The following is a 20,493-nucleotide window of genomic DNA, read 5'->3' as shown; positions in this document are numbered from 1 at the left end:
TACTATCATTTTTAACTATCTTGGTACTATTAATGATTGATAACTGAAGATTTTTTTATACTATAATCAGAAATATCCAGTTCTGTCTCTCTGTTGTCAAATCTAATGTAGTAGCTGTGATTTTTAGAACATGTTAACTGGTTATTAGCTGGTCCCAGCTGGTTTTTGGAACATGCTGGGTGGTCAGCAAACCAATAACAGCTAATGATCAGTTTAGACCAACTAGAAATTAGCTAATCACTACCATGTTTAAAAAAAGAATAATAATAAAACAGTTTAAGCAGGATATAACAACAATAAACTGCTATCATAAACCAATAACTTTTACAATTCTTTGCAGAAGGAAAACTTGAGTCAGTATAGCATGAGATATGGTCTCATTTGTCTGAAACAGTCTTGTTATAAAAGTATAGAGATACTATTGTAGTTTTTTATTTATTATTAATTATTATTATTTATTTATTTATTTTGCTTTTAATAATTTTAGTTTTAGTAATTTTAGTACTCCTAATCATTACATCATGTATGTATGTACAGTATGTATGCACCATGATTTCTTAAAAAAAAACACACACAAATTATATGTGTGGAATTTGTTGGCAAATAAAAACCTAATTCTGATTCAGATTAAACTAAACTAAATTGTGACCTAGCCAGGTTTTTTATTTTATTTTATTTTATTTTTTATGGTTTCAACTATAATATCTCATGTCTGAGATAAAGCACTCATGGGGAACATCCTGCAGCTTCAGGCACTGTGATTAGGAAGAGCCTGGTAACGCCTTCTCACCTCTGTGGGGTGTGAAGAATGCACACCTCTCGACACAGTCCTAACTAGGTGAAATGTTCCTGTCATGGTAACACCCTATATGGCTCATATATAGCTAATCTTCTACTTTCACTTGTCTGTCAGGCTTCTTAGGTTTCAAGCCACATGTCGTTTGGCGCATACACCTGCTAAGTTTTGTTCTGTTCTTATAATTAGTATATGTACAAGTTGGGTTTTTCTTGTTGATTGCTTTTTTTCACTAACGTGTAAACCACACAAGAACTGTGGTCATAATTAGTAATTGAATGAAATGATTAATATTGGAAAAAATTATATTCATATTCAATATTTCATTTTCAGGTAATATATCATTAATTTTAAATTTTAGGTCATATCTAGGCTGGATTGAATACAAGAATAATTATCAATAATCAATTTAGAGGTATAATAATATGTATGTTGAGTGAATTTATAGCATATAGTGTGAAAGACCGATATGTCAACAAGGCATATTGTTCTGATAAACAATTCTGGTTAATTTGCCCATGTGATTTTAAGTATTTTTAGATAAATGTAAGATTTTGTAAATTAAGCATATGCAATTTAATGAGACAGACAAAATGTTCTACATTTTGCAGTTCAGATATGAACACTCAGAATTCAGGGATGTTAAATGAGGATCACTTTAATTGCACAAGTGGTTGTGTCTCAAGTACATCAGAAATGAGCCGGTCCTGAGCTTACAAACACCCATTTACAGGGTTCTGCTCTCCGCACTGCAAACTGACCCCCATTTACAATTAGCTAAAAAGAATGTACACAGAGATTTACAGTTGTCCATATAAATGTGATTAGCAAGAGCAGAAAAGACATTTGAGTATCTGAGTTGTTTACCAGCAGCTTCTAAATAACTGTCCATCTGAGAGATTGTGTTTGTGAGGATAATGGAATGTTCCAAAAACATTCAGGTTTTCATCAGTATTAATGTGCATGTCTCTAACTTAAGCCTTCAAATAGCCAGACTCTGTCATTTGAATTAAGCAAAACCAATTGTTTGTTCCTTTCTGATTGCATAAGACTTTTTTTTCCCAGTGGCATTCTAGCACTGACTCACTAAATTCAACATCCCTATGCAAAATTACTAGTCTGAACACAATAACACAGTCAAATCTAAATGAGAGATTTCCCTCTTCATTCACATTTTATCAAAGGTCTGTAGAAGTTCAGGAAAATAGCGACAACAGGTGAACAATCTTATGGCATACATAAATAATTTGAAAAAGCATTAAGGAAACATCAGCTCACGTGGTTTGTGATGTCAACTTAAAGTAAACGACAATGTGTCCTAAATGACTTATGTATGACTATCAAACTACAGGAATAAATTGGCTCGGTTTCTGTTATTTCATGTGATAAGACCTGTGTGTTAGGAAAGATCCTGGCTACCTGACAGATGCGCGGGTAATTAGATTCACCCACCGCTGGCACTGTCAGAAAAAAATCAGATCAGAACACAGCCAGCTGAAAAACAAAACCAGTTCAGAAAAGATCACACGACATTGCTCTGATTGAGATAAGAGTTGTACGAGGTAAAGAAAACCTTTGGCATCTGTGTAGCGATAATATGATAAGAATATAACTTAAAATATGAGGCTAGTGAATAAAAACAATTATTTAACTGTATTAAAAATTTTAAAAAAGCTAAGGACTGCCATAGGCTTTGTGCTTTATTACCTTTGGAAGCGGAAATTTACAGTTATTTTTAATGACACGATTCTAGATGCAAGGAATGTCTGGTTGAGTTGTGTTTCCAGGAAAGTGGTTTTCTAAGTCAAACGTTTCTCTACAAGTCTTTCTCTACAAAAAAGCACTTTACAATAAAATGTAAAAAAAATATAACACTGTTTATAATCAAGTCTTCGTAACAGAACAGGTTGACCTGTGCCCATAGAATTGTGCAAACACATTATTTAGCTACGAACTGTAAAACAAGGTGTTTTATACTGGCAAGACGTACCGTTTGGTCGTTTTAACGCTATACCGTACTGCACACTGCCAGTAAATCCTGATACCTGTGGATTATTTCAAGTTTATAGGTGGGGGAATCTCAGTAAACTTGTCTGGGTCACATTTTACACCAAAATAAATAATAATAATATTAGAAATTATATATTGCATAAAGGAAATGAATTAAACAGGACTATAATTTTTTTTATGACTGGTATGCACTGGTAAATTACTATTTTCAGATTTTTTTAGCAAAGTAATACAATAAAATTATATTTAGTAGTAAAATATAATTATTTTTTAACATTATGTGTCTTCATAAATTGAATACGGTAATGAGAACAAGATGGGTAAATGTGCTTAATTTTCATAAAAATAAAGAAATAAATTAAATTAAATTATTCTCTAAAGTAAAATAGAAATATGCTTCATTTACTTTAGGCAAAATACAGTTTCTTTGTTTTCTCACAGAAATTTTGATGTGAAATATGACTCGTGTCCATGTTCTTGACCGTTTTCTTGAGTTTCACCCATGCAATCTTGCATAGTTCCCCAGAGCCCAAATTCCTGCGAAGCAAAGCGCAAGCAAAATAAAATCCCGCTTTAAAAGCTTCTTTTGAGGTGCAGGCAACTTGCAGGCAAAAACTTTTTTGGACTATTAAAATATACAAGCATTCAGAGTCTTTGAAGAGTTTGAAAAGCAGGTTGCATGCGCCCTTTTGAAAATACACTAAGGCAGCTTTTGATTTTGAGAGACACCAACATTTTCGGAAATGCCACTTAGGTGTAAAGATTTGGAGCTACACGACCAATGTTTCCCTGCCTACAGTAGATTGTCTGTTCTGCCTCTTAGGTTTAAAAAGATGGCTTGCCAGTGTCACTCTCGTTTTACAGCATTCTCCATAGTGCAAATGTGTAATTATTAATAATAGTTTCCTTTACTGCATGGAGTCTAGTCTTTAATGGCAGCTGTTTCGTCCTCCACTTTCCACAGCAACACTGGCACCAGACGTCATATGTGTTCACGTTCATGGCTTTGTTCACAAATAGAGCCCATGTGATGGCATACAGAGCACTGCCAGACAAAGACCACGCTGTACTATCCATGATCATTCCTCCAATCGCCTTTGGCTACACCCTGATAGCATCTTACTATGAGCTTGGTTTGTGTTAACAGCAGAGCAAGTGTGCTGGGAATTATTATTGTTATTATTATTACGTACAAAAATGACCCAGGGAATATAATAGACCTAGGGGTCAGCGATCGTTTTGAAACTTAGCTCCTCCAGTGTATTATGAAACAGAAAGAAAACATTCACATTGTGACAGGCTGGTGATGATAACAACATCACCCTGTCTTACCCTGATGGGCCGCTCAATGACTCGGTGCTTTTACTCTCCCTGTCGACATTACTGTGAAAATTGACACCGGAGGGTACAAAGCAACAGCTTGTGTTTTTGTAAAACCACCAGCACTTCATATTTCTGTTCTGTTGCTGATATTAGGGAGTGGAAGAAACTAGATTTGCTCTTTAACAATTCACACATACACATATAGCTCATGTTATTCATTTTTTGTTGATTCCAGCAATACAAAAGCAGTCAACAGGAAGAGTCCATTGACAAATTATGCCATGGAGGACTTTCTGTAGTCTCACATCATGCTTTTCCGGTGATTTGATTGTTGCGGGCTTTTTAGTTTGCCGTTCTGTGGAGGACTGAGTGTGACAGAAGTGGCGGAGTCAAGCTGCTTGTATAAAGCTCTGAGTTCTTTTACTTCCTCCAGCACGTCACGAGCCTGTCCCCAAGTGGACGCCGCCTCCTCCAGAAGCCTCTCCGCCTCCATCCGCTGACCCTCCGGGCTGGAGCTCTTCCCAGCCGGTGAGCCCTTCCCTGTGCCCTGCGCCCGGACCTCCATTAGCAGTTCTTGAGTTCTTTCTAGCTTCTGGGTGATGAGGTCCTGTAGCTGGCTGATGGGCTGCACAGGCGCTGAAGTTGAGCAGTGAGGGAGGGCTCGTGTCTCACAGTGCGTGAGGATCTCATCCATGGAAGCACAGCGGTTCTTGTCGGATGTAGGCATTTTTTTGCGGAGCTGCGGCGTCCTATGGTTCTCCGACCAGTCGAAGGCACTCTCGCTTTTCCTCGGCAGACTCTGGGACTTAACAGAGGTCTCATTACAGGTTGAGAGCTTTGAGGTGTCTGTGATGGAGCGCTGGGTATCTGGGGTATGCTGAGAAGCATCTTTATCGAGGGTATCCTCATGAGAGTCCTGCTCCTGCGCAAAAGGGACGTCTTCTTCCTGGATGAGGTCAAGTGTCAGCATGCCATCCGAGTTTGTGGTGGAAGCCTAAAAAGTGTAGGAGGTTTTAGACCAAAGTCTTTCTGCACGGTAAATGCAAAGATCTTAAAGTGTGCTTTAAAAAAAAGGGCTCAACGATAAGGATGTAAAATTATCCACCTGATCAACATAGATGAGGTAACTTAAGATTTCAACACTGAATTGTCATGGTAGCATTACTAAAAATGGGTTTAAAAATTACAAACTTGAGTAGTGGACTCGTTGGACCCTAAATTGTCTTAAAACTAAAAGTATGAAGGAGAAGGTATTTTATCAGTAATACTGATACACTATGCCTTAATGGACTTAAAAAGACATTCACATTAAATGGGATGATGTTCAGAGCAAATGGACTGCTTACCACAGCCATGAGGTGCCCGCGGGTGGGCAGACGGCGAGTGTGGGGTATCTTAGCTCTGTCACGCGTCGGATGGGCCAATAAGCTGTCCTCTTCCACTGTCACCTAAAGGGGTCGGACAAAGAGCACTGGAATGAAGCCTACATGTTTCATGCAAGCCTGCAAGAGGAGAGCTGGTATATTGACTGACTAATCAATGGGTCAGTTTATTATTAGTATGTGATGTACAAATAATGACACGAGCAGCTCGGCAGAGTGGATGAATGTCTGAGTTCTGGGTTGTACAAAGGAGGAGGGAATGATCTGAGAATTGATTAAACTGAATCAAGTGTGTAAGCACAGCCTGGTGTATACAAGAAAACTTATACTGTAAATGCTACAGTCATACACTTGGTGTTCTGAGATGGCTTTTGTTTGTTGGCCAGGAGTGTATGGCTAATCTTACTGAGTTTGGTCAGGGTTTATGGACTAAAGGAGGGGTGGTAAACAACAAAACAAAATACTGGTTTGAAAGATTAAAGATTATCATTTTTGACAAATTGATTTAACTTTGTATGATATAGAATTGGATTTATTAATGGTAGAGAAGATCTGTTCCAATCTCTTGATTCTAAGTATTAAAATGTTGTATGTTACCCGTATTGCTTTGTTTGTGCAACAGTCAGGAATGATCTACTGCTAAGAAAGCACCTAGTTAACCTTTAAAACACTATGCCAATCATCTAGCAACACCATGGTGACTGCTTCCTGTACCCTACCCCTACCCTACTCGTGGTGGTGTGTTTCAGACAAGTAAGATGAGAATATGTAAAGATCTAGTATGTATTTGTACATGGTGTTGTTTGTGGCTAGTGAGTGCATATATTTTTCAGTTTTTAGTCACTAAACCTGCCCACACATTTCTGATCCTTGTAACATGCAGCAGTGCTTGGCAACAGATAAGGAGCACACTGACAAACAATTATTTGCAAAACCAAACCATGCAAATCAGAAAAAGAATATGGCCGATCGTTTGCTTTCTCTGATGGAAAATTGTGCAGCAGAACTGTAGAACACCAATTGTCTCTATAGATGTTGGTGAGACAGTGGCCACTCTTGGTGTGCAACTTGTTTCTCTGTCAATTCCACAATCATTCAAATTAATTGAAGCATACCTGTTGACATTAGTGAAATAATCCCAAATGAATCATTATAGAATCAAATAGAATTAAAAGCTAGATCTTTGTTAGCAGAAACATTCAAAAATGCTTTGTGGAGTCCTTGTCTACTGAGAGTTATTTTTGGAAAGACATTTCTTTAGCTGAACAGCAGTACAATCTATTGAACATACTGTATTGAACGTTTCTGTATTTCCTGTCGGAACTGAAATATGGCGCTTCCCTGACTAAGGTCTAGTGGAATTGAATTGATTTTGAATCAATACCTAGTATACAAAACAATATGCAAATGCATTCTTCTTTAGCAATATTTATTTAATGATTTGATCCATATTTGAAGACTAAGTTTTATCATTTGATAATATTTAATATTTTTATATAAAAGAGTGTCTTCAATAATGTCATCGAGTACTGACTCGTCTGTTTCCTCTCCTGTTGAGTGGTATAGAGCGATCTTGCCTATTTAACTAGATGTAGGCAATGAATCACACCACAATGACATTGGGTGACATGATTGGGGAAGTTGTGGCCTAGTGGTTAGAGAGTTTGACTCCTAACCCTAGGGTTGTGGGTTTGAATCTCGGGCCAGCAATACCATGACTTAGGTGCCCTTGAGCAAGGCACTGAACCCCCAACTGCTTCACGGGCACCGCAGCATAAATGGCTGCCCACTGCTCTGGGTGTGTGTTCACAGTGTGTGTGTGTTCACTGCTCTGTGTGTGTGCACTTTGGATGGGTTAAATGCAGAGCACAAATTCTGAGTATGGGTCAGAATGTCACATCACTTTCTTCTTCTTTTTCTGTTCCCCACAACATGTCAAGTGTTGATCTGGAGGACTCAGATAGCACGGATGGTTAGGTCAGATTTAATCTGGTTCATTATCAGAAGCTGAAGGTGTAGATAGTCTCTGATCTGTCTGCTTTAACGCTGAAAGTCGTGACTGCCATCTATTTTTGGTGGAGTGATTCATTTTCTCCCACTTTGTGCCGAGTGTGATTATAGACCCGCTTTTAAATTGAGCAAATCGCTTCGCAAACAAACTGTGAAAAGACCAGGGAATGAGAGGGCAGGAAACTTTGTGATTAGAAGTTTTTATAAAAGGGGTTTCTCCAAGGACCTGCAAATGACAATCTGCATCCGTTTTTTTACATTTCACATTTTTTAATGAAATTGGAGCAGTGCTTGCCTATGCTAATTACTACTGGGTTTTTTAAATGCTGCTATGCAGTTTCTAGGGTGTGTTGGATGGTTGCTAGGTGAATGCACACTGGCCCAAGTCAGAAAAAACATCCAACCAACATGCTAGGATGCTGTGTGGTTGCCTGTACATTGCTGTGTGGTTGAAAAGGTATTTAGAGTGCTTTTAACAGTTTACTATGTGTTTGCTAAGATGATTTGACCCTATGTTCAGAAACATACTTGATGGAAGTGTATGATTGCCTGGCCACTACATTGCTAACTTGCAGTCTGGTTGTAAATAATTAATAGCAAGCTGCACTGGTAAATGCAAAAATATGGAAATGTCTAGCTTACCTCATCCAATATGTGATTCTTGGCCCTGGTGATGGCTGCATTTAAAGCATTGATCCATGACTCCTTCTCTTCTGGACTGACAGCCAAAAACACCAGATTTGGGACCTACATGTGGCGGATGAGAGAAAATGTAATATAGTGTGCTGTTTGAAACATTCATTTATCCAAGTACAAGCGTATAAGCCAGTGGAGGTTATAGATCAAACATAGTCTTATGTATGACCAGTGTTACCCTAAACCCTGCTGGCTTTTCATTTTACACCTACACATGTGGTGAAAAGTCCTTCAGTCTTGTTCTAGGCAGACACAAACATGTAGTAAGCCAAGCATAAATAAGCAGGTACCAAGGCTCTGTCTATGGACAGCTGATGCAACAACAGAGTGAGGCAGAAAACACCATATTAGGCAAGAAAACTGCAAGCCTTCCAAACAGTCTGCTGAAGCCCTTCTGTTGATGCTGCAGCTGTGTAGATAAGACTCTGCTATGCGCCCTATGCTACGTATTTGTACTGTTGTTGATGAATCACTTTATCCAATAAAGGAGAAATATCGTGGGAAACAGAAAAACTCCTTGTCAGTCTAATTACTGCAGTCTGTATTTAACTATTTGGGCTCAAAGCTATTTATTTTTTAAGACATTAATACTTTTATTCCGTAAGAATGCATTGAGTTGATCAAAAGTGACAGCAAACACACTTGTAACATTTTTATCAACTTTCTATTCATCAAAGAATTCTGGAAAAACAAATCATGGTTTCCAGTCTAGAAAGAATATTAAACCATTTTCAACATTGGTAATAATCATTGATAAAATGTTTCTTGGACACCAAATCAGCTTATTAGAATCATTTTGAAAGGACTGTGTGAAACTGAAGAGTTTTGTTCAGTGCAAAACTTGTACATGCTGGTGTGTGGTTGCTGAAGCATTGTGAGATTTTGAAGATGTTCAAAAAACATTTAGTGTGTTGCTAAGAGTTTGGGGTTGCTTGGGTGTTTGGTTAGTTGCTAGGTGAAATGCTTTTAACAGCAAAAATAGCTTTGTTAATTCACTTGGTGTATTAGTTTTGTTAATCTTTTGGAGTCGGAAGGGCAGAAAATGTGATTTAAAACAAACTGGGTGCAAGAAAACTTGACTAGCTTCATAGGTGGATCTCAAGGGGAAAATATAATGCTACAAAGATGGTTCCTGTAAGGCTTTTGGGTTCTTTGGTAATTCAAATTAGGTTAGGGAAGCATGTTTTTAAAGGTGCACAAAAAAACAGGGGAAGAGAAAAGCAGAAAGATGGTGATTTTCATGAGGTCATGTATTAGGGTGGCTCCCTTGTTGAGCTGCATGTGGAACAGCTGTTGTATGTGGGGCAGAGGGACTTATTAACCATATAGTGCTGTGTTTCTGTGTTTGGGAGGGAGAGTGGCTGCTGCGGGATTTTCCTAAGACCCTCCATGTTAGTTTCCTGTGGATTAACCCCTTGTCTCAGTGTTGGATTTTAAAGGATTGGTCAGACGTAACCCCTAATGTTTCATCAGAAATCCTACAAATGTGCTGTGTGCTGTAGAGTCTAGATGACCAGAAAAGCTTTAAATCTACACGTAACTAATGCAGACTTCTAAAAGGACTGATACTAATTTAAAAAATGCATTTCTGGAGAGGTGAGAATTATATTTTAAAACGTTTAATTTTCCACCAAACAGAATTGCGAAAATGATTTTTTTCTCTTTAGATTTCCCCATACTCACACAATACATTGAGCCATTTTGAAAACGCCTTGTAAATTGTACTGATTTTTAACTGAGGTGGCAAAATTTAGAATTGTATGTAAGGAAGCAAGGAGTTAAAATTAATTTAATTTTTTTTATTTGTATTTTAAATAGAAAAGCAAAAACTTTGAATGCTGGCTTCCAGAATTCAAGAAGCCTTTATGTTTGTAGGTTTATGGATGGATAGAGAGATATTTAACCTATAGTCTCTGCATTAATTGAAGACAGTATTAACATCAAATACTTCGCCTTTAAGAAACAAGGAGCCTTAACAAAATTGTTGAGATGTACTATTTGTCTTGGTCTAAAGGATGAAGGATATTTGTGGTGGCCTGTGGAGTGCTGGTGAAAGCAATAAGCTAAGCCATTCTTACTGAAAGCCAATTACTCAGGATAGGATGACTACAGAGGTCGGTCCAAGTTTGTGCTAAGAGACCAGCATGCAAACTATGTTAGAGTACGATGTATTGTTTAATATTGTCTTAGACTTGAGACTTAAAGGGTAAGTTCACCCAAAAATGAAAATTATGTCATTAATGACCCTTATGTCATTCCAAACCCGTAAGACCTCTGTTCATCTTGGGAACACAGTTTAAGATATTTTAGATTTAGTCCGAGAGCTTTCTATCCCTCCATTGAAACTGTGTGTACGGTATACTGTCCATGTCCAGAAAGGTAATAAAAACATCATCAAAGTAGTCCATGTGACATCAGAGGGTCAGTTAGAATTTTTTGAGGCATCGAAAATACATTTTGGTCCAAAAATAACAAAAACTATGGCTTTATTCAGCATTGTCTTCTCTTCCGGTTCTGTTCTGAGTGCGTTCACTGCAGTGTAGTGATGTCTGGTTCGCGAACAAATCATTCGATTTAACCGGTTCACCAAATCGAACTCAATCGTTTGAAACGGTTCGTGTCTCCAATACGCATTAATCCACAAATGACTTAAGCTGTAAACTTTTTTAATGTGGCTGACACTCCCTCTGAGTAAAAACAAACCAATATCCCGGAGTAATTTATGTATTCAAACAGTACACTGACTGAACTGCTGTGAAGAGAGAACTGAGGATGAACACAGAGCCGAGCCAGATAATGAACGAAAGATTGACTCGTTCTCGGTTGCATCGGTTTTCGTTTTCGGATCACCAGTAGTAATTGGAAGTTCAGTTCTTTTCCGCAAACCGGTTCTTTCGGACAGTCCGATTCAATAAACCGATTGAAAAAAACTATTACCGGACTAAATCTAAAATATCTGTTCCGTAGATGAATGGAGGTCTTACGGGTTTGGAATGACATGAGGGTGCGTCATTAATTATATAGTTTTCATTTTTGGGTGAACTAACCCTTAAATGGCTGCATTCACAAAGTGTTTGGTATAGAAAATAGTGTTTACAAACAGGTGTGACTCTTGAATTGTCCTGTTCAGATTACAGAAGCAGTTTGAATAATGTTTGTATGAACAAATAACCAGTCTAGACACCTTTTTAATTATTTATTTTCTTATTATTTCCTTTTGCTCCAATCTGTTTGAATGCTTTAGGTGAAACAGACTTTGAGTTGTGCAACAGGTGATCATTGTCTTATAGCATGACTGCAAACTGACTAATGAAGCATGCCAGCAGTTCTCTAGTGCTGACTGAGACCTAAAGCCATTAGCTATTATCCTCTGCCGTGAAACCCAACTTCCTGTAGAGACTGACCGTGTTGCCTGGCTGCCGTGAACGCAGAAGCGTGAACTTGCTGTGATTCTTTTTGCTCCTGCTTTTGGCCTTTCGAAGTTCTTCAGATCTCTCGTAGTCGGTGAGATCCACCACCTCCTGGATTTTCTTCTCATCTTTGACCTGTAGAAAGTACAGATTTGGTTTTATTACTGTGCTTTAAACTGGTTTAAAATTGATAACACACATCTCAATATTTATGTATATGTTCTGAAATAAATTAAAGAGGTAATTTTAGTAGTTTTAAAATGTTTAATGTAATGACTAAAACTATTGATTAATACTAGTAATAGTTTATTTTTTATTTAATCATTAATCATCATAATAGTTGTTGTTATAATAATACTTTTGTATTTTTATAATATAATATTAATAATACATGTATAATTGTACATTTCTGAAAACTGACTCAGATCCCAAACAGGTTTCAGAAGTCATTAAGAAATAAATATAAATATGAATTTGCTTAATTATTCCAAACAAAGGCTGATTTAAAATGAGTGTTTTTACTGCCCAGTGTGTCCAGAATTTTCAATTTCAGCCAAGAATTATCATTTAGGTGCATCAATACTCAAAAAGTGTTTCTACTATGGCAGAAGAGAACCTTTTAACCCAGATTCGCAGTGAACACCATGGTTTGATTTGCCATCACCTGCCAAACGCTTTCATCAAGTCACCATCTTTTTCCATTAGCGCTCTACTAAAGACAAAAAAGCTGGCTATACATGCAAGCACACATCTTGTTGTGTCCTGTACTACAGAGTCGCTCTACAGTGCAGTATTTAAGAGATTGGCATCACACCCAGTGCACAATGGGGTGCCACAACAAGGAATGGCAGTACAAATAGTACATCTACTGTTCCCACAGTACAATGGCAACAATTAACTGGCAATCTGATCCAATCCTTTTTTCCAGGAGAGGATAGTCAGGGCACAGTACACAGTATTTGCACTCAACACCGGACACTGAGAACTCCTCAATACAATTAGATTCAAGAAAATAATGAAGTATGCTGTCATGACTTATAACGCACTATATAATTAATGAAAATTAGGCATTTAAGTGAGGTAAAAAAAGCCAGTTTTCGCCTTAATTACCTTTTTAACTGCAAATAAAGGGCATCATCTATATTTAATTTTGTGTACATTAAGCTTTAAACAGACACATTTTGCAGAGGAGACGCAAACACACACACACAGTGTAAATAGTCAAAAATAGTGTCTTGAACAATCAAAAGAAAGCTAGAGAAAATCGTTTGCCAAAGCCTTGTCTCTCAAAAGAAACTGAAGGGACAAAGAACTACTATGATCATTAGTGCACAGTTTTGCCGGTCTGCCTGATTTCTACTCTGTAATCAAGATACTGTCTGTTATCTAACTAAAGCTGTCTGGAGCTGTAAACAATATTTTTGTTGTGTGTGAGGTTACAGAAATGATTCAGGTTCAGAAAACTTAAGCTTTAAGAAAGAAATCGGCTAATTCCAAAGAAAAAGTGGATGATTAATAAATTTACTCTGTGTCATATAATTCAGTATTATTTTTGACCCCATGGCAGCAGTTTAAAGCTCAACTTGTATTAGCCTGAAAAAAAAAAATCCTTTAAGGTTTGCTGTTTTTTGTTCACATTTTCTTGTTGCTCAAATGCACAGTTTCCAGTGTGTATTCATATTCATGTTATTCAACACAACTGTATTATGGAGAATTTCCTGTTCAGGTGTCCTTTTGTTTCAGTTTGAAGCCAGGTGAATCATTTAGAGACAATTAGACATCGTTTCATGTTTCACTGTCTTTCAAAGGGCTGGTCAAGTTCTGTATGAAAGGAAATTTCACTATTCAAATTTATATTTGCTTTCTCTATTAACCCGTCTATCCTTTCATAAATGTCCATTACGGTCACAAAGCATTGCAGTTGAGAGGGTGTATGAAAGAGGAATTTGAAATGAATACTCCTCTGCAATGTGTCCTATCAGCCCACATTTGAAAAAAATCATTGCAAAGTGTTTAAGTAGAAATCTGTGAATGATACAACTAATGCTGCTTTATGATGTGAAAGCTGCCGGAGATATCTTGTAGAGTTAAATACAGCAAGTTTGCTTGCTCAGGTGAGGGAAGAAAGGGTGAGCCGCTTCATGAAGGGTGTTGACAAGTTGACATCCGCAATTACAAACCAACTGAAGACAATTTGAAGGAGTCTCCTCTTTGACTTCTAGCACAGTGGTTTAAAACAGGTTTTGCTTTTCAAGTGGTGCTTTTGGACATCAAGTTGTGGCCAAACACAGTGCTAAAAATTTATTCATATCACCACAAGCTACATTCAACAAAACTACAAGGCCTTTGACAATAACAACAAAAGATATGGGAACTGTTTTTGCCTTCTTTCCTGGCCTTTTTGTTAGAGCTGCACGATTATGCACTGCATATTTGTTGATTATTCCCTTAAAATTGTAATTGCGTGTCTGCCTATGCGTGTTCTCAGCAGCAGGCGTGTGAGGCATCTTCTCCTTCTTGCTTTATGGTGGATCGCAGACTTATAAGTGCATTACCTCCACCTATTTCTGAAGTGGACCATTGACACTCTATCTACAATCTCGATTAGAAATGTCAACTGTCCACTTGAGAGATAGGTGGCGCTAATGTACTTATAAGTCTGTGATCCACCAGAAAGCAAAAGAAGAATAAGATGCCTCACATGCCTGCTCCTGAGGAGGACGCATTCAGGAGAGTTCTAACAGCTCGGACATTGCTTGAATCAGAGGTAAAAAACAATATAAATACTGTTCAGTTTCTTGCACAGATTGATTGTTTTGTGTCTTTACACATCAACGTATTGTCACAGGCCACAGGGTTTCATTTTTTTTTTTTTTTTTTTGCAGTGATTCCCATCCACTTACATTATAAGACTGATAGACTGCAAAAGTTTGAGTTAAAAATCTTGGTTTGTGTTCTACTCTAGAAACAAAGTCACCTACCAAAGTCATCTCAGATGCCCTAGGGGGAAGCAGATAAACATCAAATTTTCCTTTTTGGGTGAACTATCCCTTTAAGAACCACTATTGTAGAGTTTATCATTTCAGTTCAACAAGCTTCTCATTTCGAGCTTCCTGAAGCTATTTTGCTGTTCCAGAGTAACAGTGTAACACTGTAACAGCCCACAACTTGCTGGAATTTCTCCCTTCCATCCTTTTAAATTCTTTCAAACAACTTGCAATTGCAGTAATAATCATCTGGCACAGTGTGACCAAGATCCCTTTTGATACTTTGCGGAAAACAAAAGAAAACACCTAAAGAAACCAGAAGGAGAAGAAATGGTTTGATGACTATACAAGGCATGGCAACCTCTGTTGATCTCGCTTTCCAGCAAGTGAGTCACAGCTGTGCCAAGCCCTGACGTGTGAAATGATTCATCCATCAATTTCATTTGTTCTTCTTGTGTTAATGTAGGTGGACAACTGCACGCCGTCCCCCAAAGAGATGATGCCGGCAATTGTAAAAAGAAAAAAATCACATGTCTTTCCTTGCGTTTTTGTACATGTATGACATATTATACAGTAAAGTCTGTAGACATGTTACTTTTACTATTGCACTGCATGATCTCATTTTATGACATTTTCCATTTGCACCAGTTCACAAAGCTAGAATAATTCAGCACATCTGACATCTGCAGATCTCTTTATTGAGAAATGCAATACATATGCACCAATAAGACAAGTAAACTGGAGTGAGATTAATGGGATGCATAAACTAATTAAAGCACTTGACTGATTATGATGTGAAAAAAAAATTAGGTGATATAATGGAGTGTTCATATGAAACTAGCAAAACTACATTTCATTTGTTACAACTGTTTCTATTTAGTGTGGATACTGATTGTGAATCGCCCACATGGAAGGACTAGGATTTCAGTGCTGTTTCAGTGGCATCATTTTAGAAAGGCAAACCAGATGAGCAAATGGGGAAAGAACATCGTGAAGAGGAAGTATCGAGCCTAGAATAAGCTGTGGTTATTAGATCAATGTCTACCTTCTCACATATGACTCCAAAAAGCAGAAGAGCAATATACGATACTTTCAAAGTAGATGAAGACCAGAGCTTCCTTATTTGGGCTTGAGAGGGCAAGACGACACAGAGAGACAGCTCTTATCTTCTTCTACTTTCATGTTGAAGTTCTGGTAGATGCCATTTAGGGACAAAAAAGACAGAAGACTAAATTTAGATTTTTTTCAAGCATTTATGAGAGAACTCTCTCCAAGAATAAGTGTGTGAATGTGAAGACAGTCCTGGGCAAGTGGGAAAAAGTTTTTCTACTGTCTATGGACTCTCCCTACATCTGCCACATCAGCGGCCAGGAATCTGACCCCAAACAACACTCCCATGACATCTGCTCATGTGAGCTTTTCTGGAAGAGTTTAACAGGACACATTCTCAGTTTACTTCCACCCTTTGGTCTACTATCATCTGACACAAATATGTTAAGTTGATTCAAGCAGAATCACATTCAATGAATGGCCAGTGGGTTATCAGTGGTGCTTGCTATAGCCAGTGCTAATACTTTAGTCTTTACTCAGCAGATACTTCAAAATGTGCAGTTTGTTAAAGAAAGGTGTGCTTATACTTTTAAACTAGGTAGATAATGGTATTTTTGGCAAAAACTAGTTTCCATAATACATTTTTGAAAATAGTCTACAATTAATCCTCTTTGATGCTTTCTGACACTGTTGAAGCTTGAAAGCCTTTCAAACAATTTTTCAAATATTCTCCTTTTGTGTTTCTGCAGATGAAAGTCATGTGCGTTTGGAACAATATCAAGGTGAGTAAATGATGAAAGCATTGGGTGAACGGTCCCTTTAATTCCAAAAAGACTGTGTAAAAAAATATTCATAAAAGAATCTGAAAAGTTTAAGCCCAGTTACCTGATGTAGAACTACATTAAACCCCTCAAGCTAGGATCTTCAGACCACTAAGTAAATATAGGTATCATTTTGGCATTCATCTATTAGGAAACGTGATACCAAAACAACAGCATCGGATCATTAAAATCTGTTGTCTGTCTAGACAGCTGGAGAGAAACATCTAGACGACAGCATGATGAAACCTCAGTCTGTTAAGCACTAAAAGGGTCAATCCTCCCTCTGAGCTGTGAGCCAGAGCCCATATGCTGCCTCGGCATTGTTTGATCTGATGCTGAGCACAGCAAACAGTCTTCTGCGTGACCATGACTCAACCTCAATCCTGCTTTCCTTCCCTTCTTCCTCCCACACTGCAGTAAATCAGCCTCACCACTGAATAAAGGCCCTTTATTTTGCTATTCCTTCATGCATACTAAACTTGTTTAACCTCTCTTTAAACCTTTTTTTTTATCCAGAAGTGAAGGGAACCACAATTTCAGGCACATGCTTGACAGTATGTGTTGCATTGGACTTGGAAATGATAGTCTGCCAAGTGTATGTTTACATGTTTATCTCATCATGTTTGGAATTTCAGCATATCCGCCTCTAATTGAAGAACAATGTCTGCAACAGAATAAAGGTGTTAACACTGAAAAACGCAGCTCTGTGTACCACAGCAAGCCTGACCTGAGCAGAGCAGGATAAAAAAAGGATAGTTTATTTATTTATTCCTTGAGTTTTCTTTTGTGTAAAAAAATCCAAACTGCTGTTTTTTCATAAAATGAAGAAGAATAATGAGTTGTATGGACTACTTTTATAATATCTTTTGAAGCTTTTTTTGTTGTTGTTTTTGGAGATTGACACTCCCTGGCTGTCATCTACTTTCATTCTCTCAAAACTTCTTTCCAATGAAGAAAAAGTCATGTGGGTTTTGAAAGACATGACATAAGTAAATGATGACAGAATTTGTATTTTTAGCTCAACTTGTTTATTTTTGGCTGTCATCATTTACTTACATCATGTATTTTGAAACCCATTACTATGTATAATCAGGGCAATAAATATTGCATATGTTACACATAAGATAAACTGCATTGCTTAATTTATTTATTTGTATTTTTTAAATCACTTGTCATTGAACAGTTATACACATGAAAGTTATGTAATAAGTAATCAGAAAACAATAACTGTTATAATTTTTTTTCAGACGTTTTTGGACACTGGACATGTACACTTATGTTGCCTTTGCCTTTACACAACTGGAACACATTTATTCCTTTCTCACACTGAAGGCATTACTTATATCATTGTAAGCATGTTACACAAGTAGCATCTCATCAATCGAATGATAAGCAGAAAAGCATTAAGAGAAAAAAAAGGGTTTTCCAAAACTAACCTCTTTTTCAGAAATGTAGAGTTGCTCTCCTTTCAGAATAACAAATCTGCTTTTCCAAATTTCCCTGAAAATTCCTTTGCCACAGAACTTGCGAATCCAGCCAGTTTTGTCGGGCTGCATGGGCTGTTGATTGGCGTCCTGAGGTCCCTGAAAAAACAAAGACATGCTTGTGGGACTTCAGGTTTCCAGTTGGTTATGATCTAACTTAATTTGTTTCAAAGACTTAACAACATTTCTAGGCCTTTGTAGGTCTATGATGCTGTCAAGGAAGGCAGTTCACTAGGTTTTGAGACACAATCGTAGTCTCTTGAGCGGGGGAGACATTGCAGACATTGGGATCTTGCAGTCTGAACTGAGTGTGATAAGAAAAGGCTGTGTACATGCAAAATAATAACAAGAAAAAAATATTTCTACTATGCTGATCTCAAAGACAGAGTGAGCAATATCCATAATCTGTTTATTATTCAGAAAAAGACTTTCCTCAGTTATTTATGCATGTAATCATCATATTCTGTATGAAACGAGACAGGAAATATCGGAAGTCCCATTTATAATGCTTTTTATTCATTTTGGACAGTAATTTAATCGTCTCATCAATACTGCATGTTAAGTGTTCAGCTTGTAGTCCCAGAAGATAAATAGAATTTTTCAAACCGTGCCTTCCCTTGAGAGTTTCCTTTTGGGTTTTTAGAATTTATGTTTTAGATGAATAAAAATTGTTAGAAAATGTGTATATGAAGTTACAGTCTGAATTAAAAAGAAAAAAAAATCTGTTAAATATAGGCCTAGTCATATGACAGCAGTCTCATTCAGTTTTCTAGAAACTGTAATACTGGCTTCTTGTTATAGTACTCAGGTTCTGTTTATTTTTGATGTGATATGAAAATAAATCAAGGCAAACTTTTTCAGTTGTACCTTGCCGTGTGAATTAAACATGCGTATAAAATAAAGTCAGCATTAGACTATCCTTTCATTATTTAGAGCTTGTCAACTACTCCCAAAATAAGGCGTGCGAAATAATATCACGTCGACTTAATTTACAGCTAAAATAAAATAATTATAATTCGTGTACTGCATTGGTGCGTTGGAAACGTTTTAGTAAATTAAGAAGAGTGTACAATACATGCTGCAGAGTTTCATACTTCATAGTGCACGAAGGCTCGCGGCGCTCCTCTCTGACAAAAGAGTGGACTCGATGTCTTACCCGCTTTGTTGAACCGTTCTTCTTCATGACTCAATAAAACGGCTTCTTCCCGACTCTCCCTCCGTTAAATCCAGATCCTTTCGTGCCACAGTGTGTTGTCTCCAACGAAACAAAATCCTGAAGTGAAACTCTACACCCAAAGAAAGCTCGGTGGGTGTTGAATGAGGCGCTCCTCCGTTTGTTTCTTACGCCTCCTCTTCTCTAATTTACTTCCATTCAGTGTCCTCCAGATCCGCGCAGATTATCATCCAATGGCTTCTTCTTTGTGGTCACGCAGACAGATCGAAGAAATGTGCTCTTTAGAGCAGCAAATAAGTCTGTGCTGGTGCCATCATCAGGATCATTATCTTTACCATCGTGTCGTAGGGGTTGATGTCCTGCCCTCATGTGTGTCTCATGTGGAGTTCTGTGAGCTGGAGAACTTAAGGCAGTATAGTCCCTCTCTCTTTGTCCTCCACAGCTCCACCTATGGACACCACAATGATGTCACTGGTGGGGGGCTGGGGGGGGGGGGGGGTTGTACTGAAAGGAATGTGCAGTAGTTGCTATCATTTTACATTGTCTAACAGTATTTGGCTATATTATTAGCTAAAATATTATAATATAGCATAATAGCATAATATCATAATTTTATAATAAAAATATGAATAATGTGCAATTAAAAATTAATTACACTAAGTACATGTAGTTGAACAACAGTGTCAAAAATGAAACTTTTTATTAGGGAGCAATATTTGCCCCCTGGATTTGTATAATGAATTAAAAATAAAATGTGACACTGTGGTTTATGATTAAAAGAAATTCTCAGTATAAGCAGTTAGGGTTGGTGCACAGCAATAGGCTATATTTTAATGCATGAATAATTAATGACTAGTCCTGTACTGTTTTCAGACATATTTAGCAGTATCGGTTAGTAGTGCTGTAAGATATGAATTAACTAGTTTTATTATCAAATACTATTTAGTTAGACTGAATCAACTTTATTGTATTCAGTTTCCCGTGCCAGAAGTAATATTTAATGTCAGTTGAAATAGAAATAGCATCTCAAGGCTGACTGATTTCAGTTTTTACAGTTAAATACATATATTCAATATTAAATGATAAATATATAACGTTTACGTTTACAGATGAGGACAGTGGAAGCAATCAAAAAGAGCAATGATATATAAGTGCTATAATAAGTCTCAGTTAGCTCAACACAGTACACGTAGCATGGGATTTTAAATAATAAAAAATAAAAAGAAAACGGATAGAAAAGAAAAAGAATAGAGCAAGCTAGTATATATATATATATATATATATATATATATATATATATATATATATATATATATATATATTAGGGGTGTAACGGTTCACAAAATTCAC

At 37.2% G+C, this 20,493-nt stretch overlaps 1 protein-coding gene across 1 annotated transcript; it reads right to left on the bottom strand.

The window, feature by feature from the left end:
• Window positions 1–1,438: 1,438 nt before the first annotated feature.
• On the bottom strand, window positions 1,439–19,577 carry LOC113059766 (pleckstrin homology domain-containing family O member 1-like). Its single transcript, XM_026228339.1, has 6 exons — window positions 19,126–19,577; window positions 17,922–18,068; window positions 11,622–11,762; window positions 8,164–8,268; window positions 5,476–5,577; window positions 1,439–5,123 (listed from the first exon to the last, which is right to left on the bottom strand). The coding sequence occupies exons 1-6, from the start codon at window positions 19,150–19,152 to the stop codon at window positions 4,431–4,433; spliced, it is 1,215 nt and encodes a 404-aa protein (XP_026084124.1). The 5' UTR covers window positions 19,153–19,577; the 3' UTR covers window positions 1,439–4,430.
• Window positions 19,578–20,493: the final 916 nt, after the last annotated feature.

This window comes from Carassius auratus, chromosome 41 (genome assembly GCF_003368295.1).
Source record: "Carassius auratus strain Wakin chromosome 41, ASM336829v1, whole genome shotgun sequence".
Classification (NCBI taxonomy): domain Eukaryota; kingdom Metazoa; phylum Chordata; class Actinopteri; order Cypriniformes; family Cyprinidae; genus Carassius; species Carassius auratus.
Note: the sequence above shows the minus strand (reverse complement) of the source record. Positions and strands in the feature narration are given on the sequence as shown.

Bases quoted from the DNA above. Each gene is read 5' to 3' on its own strand.
- LOC113059766 (XM_026228339.1), bottom strand. From the start codon at position 19,152: ATGAAGAAGAACGGTTCAACAAAGCGG. The intron at 18,069-19,125 runs GTAAGACATCGA...TTGTTTTTTCAG, and splicing joins AGAACGGTTCAACAAAGCGG to GGACCTCAGGACGCCAATCA. The intron at 5,124-5,475 runs GTAAGCAGTCCA...TACACTTTTTAG, and splicing joins GCGGGCACCTCATGGCTGTG to GCTTCCACCACAAACTCGGA.